We start from the raw sequence: 5405 nt of genomic DNA on the forward strand, positions 1-5405 counted from the left end.
GTATATTGTTAACTGTGTTGAGTTGGTTCCGACTCAGAGTAACCTGACGCACAACAGAACAAAACAGTGCCCCATCCTGCGCCAACCTCACAATTGTTGCTGTGTTTGAGCCACTGTTGCAGCTACTATGTCAATCCATTCTGTGGAAGGTCTCCTTCTTTTCATGGACCCTCCACTTTACTAATTATGATGGTCTGATCACTCCTAATAACATGCCCAAAGTACATAAAAAGGCTTGCATTCCTTGTTTGTAAGGGACATTCTGGCTGTACTTCTTGTACAATTGTACATGTTTTGTATACATAAAATTTTGTTTCATCTATAATCAGAGTTCTCTGTTCCCCTGCTTAGGTCACATTTCCGGCCTGCCTCCCCTCAACCACTGGGCAGCAAGAAGCTGCCCCTGAAAGCAGGACCTGGCCTGATATTCACAGGTGGGCTCGGGCAGACTCCTGCTGAATAGAAACAATGCCACTGCACATCAACATCACACAAGTTAACCCTATGACTGTGAGGGGCCAGGATCCAGACAAGACCTCCTTGTCATCAAGTATGGTGCCATCTTCTAATGTTTCAAACCACAGAGATCACTAGCTGCTGTTGAGGCTGCTGTCCAGTTGGGCCCTGACTCATGGTGATCCCGTGCACAATGGAAAGCAATACTACTGAGTCCTGCACAGGCCCCATGATTGCTCATGGATCAGACCGTTGCAGTGCAGAGGGCTGTCAATGCCTGATTTTCAGAAACAGATGGCCAGGCTTTTCTTCCCAGTCCATCTTAGTCTGAAAACTCAGCTAAAATCTGTTCAAAATCATAGCAGCACATGATCACCATCACAGCAGCACACAGGCCTCTCCTGACAGATACCCGGGTGATGCATTGGCTGAGAATCAAACCCAGGTCTCCTTCACAGAAGTGAGGATTCTGCCATGGAACCCCCAATGTTCCTGGAATCCTGTCTGTATCCTGTTTAAACTACAACAATGACTAATCTCCCTTTCCTGGCTAATGCAACAACTGTTGTTGTTATTAAGTGCTGCTGAGTCTGTTATGATGCACAGCAACCCCGTATAGGGCTTTTGAGGAGCAGCTGGTAAGTCTGAATCACCGACCTTGCAGTTCAAACCTACCTTGAGGCTGAGTGCTTATCCTGTGGCGCCACACCAGGACGATCTCTTTCTTAATTACGGCCTCGGAGGCTCTTTGTTCCTCCCACCTTCTATGTAAAAAGTACTCAGATACCCAATCGTAAAAATGGCCTCTGCTTCCTAACAGCACACAGTTTGGAGTAAAGCCCTGCTTCCTTGAACCGTTCTTGACATCACCTAGCACAGCTGTCCTATAATACCTTATGTTGTTGTTGTTATTCAGGGCTGTTGAGTCAGTTCTGAATCACAGAGATCCTGTATAGGGTTTCTGAGGAGTAGCTGATGAACCACCAACCTTGCTGTTAGTAGTCCAGTGCTTATCCTATAGTACTACATCAGGACTCCATAGTAAGATATCAGTCCTTCCAATTATCCTCTTACTGAGCTGCCCCCTGGTTCTCTATGGTGTACCATCTTCCTTGTTACAACAAGTCAAGCAACCCAACTTCTATGCATACGTGAAAACACTTATATTGTTTTGCAATTTGCTTTTATCACTTCATACGAGAGTGTATCTTGGGTATTTTTTCACTCCAGGACATTGAGGTCTGTCACATACTTTTTATTTAAAAACTTTTTATTGTGAATTGAGTGAAGGTTTACAGAGCAGATCATCAGTTTCACATGCAACAAATTATTTACTTTGCTTCATTATATGGTTGGAATCCCTTCATATACCAACAGCCAACAACATTTACCTCCATTCACTTTAAACACTGCATTCCTCCCTGTGTCTCCCACCCCCTCCACCTTTCCTCTGCCAACCTCCCTCTGGTTGTACATTGCTTGCCCCATCACCCATGCCCATATACTTTTTAATGGTGGCAAATAATTCAGAAGAAGCTTAAACTAGAGTTGGGTGTAAGTCTTTTGGTACATTTTTCATCTGTTCTCCCCTTACCTTTGTCTCCTGTTTTAGTGTAAATTTTAGGGATCTTGGATGTCTTCGAGGTCAGTTGTGACCTAATGAGAAATAAATGTCAGGGGGTGGTATGGCTATCTGCAGATAACAGAGAACAAAACATGGTTTGTGCATACAATAGAATATTCAGTGATAGAAATGATCCTCTCTTCTATGCTAAAACATGGTTAAACCTTTGTGCTGAGTGAAAGAAGTCACACAAAAAGGTGATTAATGTGTGATCTCACTTACATGTTGTTGCTGCTAAGTGTCGAGTCAATTCTGACTCATAGTGACCCTGCATTGTACAAGCAGAACTAAACATTGTGTCAATCCATCTCATTCAGGGTCTTCCTCTTTTTTGCTGACCCTCTGCTTTATCAAACATGATGTTCTTTTCCAGTCCCTGGAGAAGGAGTATCATCCTTGGAAAAGTGGAGGGTCAACTAAAACAGAGGAAAACTACCCAAAGTGAAGGAGTGGTACAGTGGCAGTAACGATGGGCTCAAACATAACAAGTTTGTGAGGATGGCACAGGGCAGGTAGGATTTCATTTTGTTGTGCATAAGGTGGCTATGAGTTGGAACAGACTTGGGGTTACCTAACATGATGCATACCATTTCCTCATTAGTTTGTGGTGCTTTTCAGGTTCTGAGGTCCAGAAACAGTGTTAGTTCCAAGGAGTATGATGAAAGCCATCCTTAGATCATCATGTTGGTGTCATAAACTAAATTCTTTGGGAGATGTCAGAGTCCGAATTGAGGACCCACATATGTTTGTTTGGTCCTGCAAGATGGCTTAGGATTTGTGTGAAAAAACCTGGGCCCGCGTTGCCATGGTGACGTCAAGTTCTTTCAAGGGGCAGCTGGGACGATGACCTCACGCTTTGAGACCTACCATTTGGGGCGATAACGCCCCATCCCAGCAAGTATCCGAGTTACCCTCCCAGTGAGGCACTCACCTAGTCTCATTTTCCACGCTCTGAGGGCCGCGGCTCTGGAAACCGACACACAGTATCTTGCCAGCGCCCACGCACCTGCGCAGGGCAAGGCGACTGCCCAGGCCCCACACAGCCATCACAAGTCGAGGGCTGACCCCACCAGGTTCCCGTTCAGGCCCCCCCAGAGGGGTGTCACTCCACTCAGTCGCCGTTTTTCATTGGTCTGTAGTTCTCGCCCCAGGGCGGGGCACCCCCAGAAACTTTTTTCCATTGGTTTACGTGAAAAAGTTGGGTGGGGAAAACCATGACGTTCGGCTGCAACACCTATTGGCTAATGCTCCATCCAATCGGTAAAGACCTCCCGAATAGCGCGTTCTGATTGGCTGGATGGAGGGAAAACACCCTTGCCTCTGGGACACTGACTCTCAGTGGTGGTGGAGTCGATGAGTAGCTCCGTATCCTGAGCTGAGGTTCCGCGGCGATTTCAGGTGAGAACCCGGGCTAGCGGGGCCGGGCGGCGCGAGGTTTCATTGCAAGATCCAGTACCCCCCAAGGCCGACGCCCAGCTTCTGGGGCTCAGTGGCCCCAACTCTGAGAATTCCTCCTGGGGGACTCGGCGACATCGAGTCTGGCAGACGTTGATTTCGAGAGTTGGGCATACCTCGCTGAGAAAGGGGTTGTCTGTAGTACTTATCCGAGTGAGCGACTGAGGTTAATATTAAGGCAAGCTCCTTAAAACTTCAAACGGAGGATCGTTTTGCATTACTTATGAAAACGTTGAGTGCGTGCACCCAATGACCCAGCAGCACCTGTTTTGCGAAATGTTGGCTTAGGTGTTCCAAAAGGGATGTATCAGGTATTTTCTGAAGCCCTTGTTTTCAACTGTGACCAGTCCTTTCTGGTCCATGGTTTCATCACATTTCTCCCTTCAGGAGTAATAGTATTAAGAAATGGAACCAAGAATAGAGCCAGTAATAATTAGCTCTCCGTAGGTCGGCGGTTCAAGCTCACCAGCTGCTCCTCGGAAACCCTTTACAGGGTTGCTATGGGTCGTGATCGACTCGACGGCACTTAACAACAGTCAAGTGATTGCAATATGCCAGACGTTAGTTCTCTTTTTTTTTTTTGCGGGGGGTGGGGGAGGAATTTTTTTTAAATCTCAACAACCCACTGAAGAAAGTACAGGTTGTTTCCTTGTAGCACACGGGGAGAAACTTGAGGTTCACAACCATTAAGGGAGTTACTGGAAAGAGAACTGGGATTTGAACTCAGATCTTTCAGCTGCATCCAGTGGGAGTGCTGGGTGGTATAATGGTGGCCTTGAGGCAAGCCTTATCTGAGATCCCTTTGTGCTCTTTGGGAAGTCTGGAGGTCTTTGTTCATCTCTCTGACTTTTCCTCTCAGGATTCCTAGGAGCCATGCTGTCAGAGACTTTGCTGGTATCTGCTCCTGGGAAAGTCATCCTGCACGGAGAACATGCTGTGGTCCATGGCAAGGTAACCAGCCCCCAGCCCCTCTAAGGGCTGAGCCCTAGGCCTCCTTGGCTTTAATCTCACAAGCTTACAGGAGCCTCAACGCATAGCCTGGGAGCCTTCTAGTGGGGATGTCAGCTCTTCCCAACCAGACAAGTGGAAAGGCAGGCCTTATGCACACAGAACCGAGCTGTGATGGTGCTATAGGGCAAGGTCAGCAGTTCAAACCCACCAGCTGCTTTGAGGGAGAAAGGTGAGGCTGTTTGTTTCCATAAAGATTTACAGCCTAGGAAATCCTTTATAGGATTGCTATGAGTCAGAATTGACTTGATGACATTGAGTTTGATTTTGAATTTGACTAAGCACTGAACTGCTAACCACAAGGTAGGAGGTTCAAATCCATCAGCTGTTCCACAGAAGGAAGGTGAGGCTGCCTGCTCCCCTGAAAATTTACAATTTCAGAAACCCTATACAGGGGTAACGTGAGTCAGAATCGATTAGATGCTGGTGAGTTTGGTTTTGAGTTTGCCTAAGCAATGGACTGTTAACTGCAAGGTTGGCAGTTCAAACCCACCAGCCACTTAGTGGGGGAATGATGAGGCTGCCTGCTCCTGTAAAGATTTACAGCCTCAGAAACCCTATACAGGATTGCTATGAGTTGGAATTGACTCGTTGGTGATATGCATGATTGGATGAGCACAGAAGGGCTTCACTAAAAACGTCAAAAGACCAGGAAGCAGGCTTGCAGAATGTGTCCTTTGGTTGTTTAAATGATTATATATTCCTGAGTGTTTTTGTATCCATCAAAAAAACCCCAAAACAAGGTTGTGGAACAATATACACTTGTCTGGGGATATTCATCAGCTACACGCTCAAATTTACGATATAAGTAATTCTCAAAGTGAACACTGCGTGGCTACCCATTTGCTACCCATGCTAGAGA

General features: G+C 46.5%; 2 protein-coding genes across 2 annotated transcripts in view; one reads left to right on the forward strand and one right to left on the reverse strand.

The window, feature by feature from the left end:
- MMAB (methylmalonic aciduria (cobalamin deficiency) cblB type) overlaps positions 1 to 3127 on the reverse strand; it is a 12414-nt gene extending 9287 nt beyond the window's left edge. Inside the window, exons 1-2 of the mRNA XM_006870505.1 lie at positions 3012 to 3127; positions 2051 to 2112 (exon numbers count right to left, since the gene is read on the reverse strand). Of these exons, the coding sequence (XP_006870567.1) occupies positions 2051 to 2112; positions 3012 to 3127 (178 nt within the window). The remainder of the gene's footprint in view (positions 1 to 2050; positions 2113 to 3011) is intronic.
- A 1269-nt stretch (positions 3128 to 4396) lies between these two features.
- Positions 4397 to 5405, forward strand: part of MVK (mevalonate kinase) — a 28460-nt gene continuing 27451 nt past the window's right edge. The window contains exon 1 of the mRNA XM_006870439.1: positions 4397 to 4486. Coding sequence (XP_006870501.1) covers positions 4409 to 4486 — 78 coding nt within the window. The 5' untranslated portion in view covers positions 4397 to 4408. The remainder of the gene's footprint in view (positions 4487 to 5405) is intronic.

This window comes from Chrysochloris asiatica, unplaced genomic scaffold (genome assembly GCF_000296735.1).
Source record: "Chrysochloris asiatica unplaced genomic scaffold, ChrAsi1.0 scaffold00142, whole genome shotgun sequence".
Lineage (NCBI taxonomy): Eukaryota > Metazoa > Chordata > Mammalia > Afrosoricida > Chrysochloridae > Chrysochloris > Chrysochloris asiatica.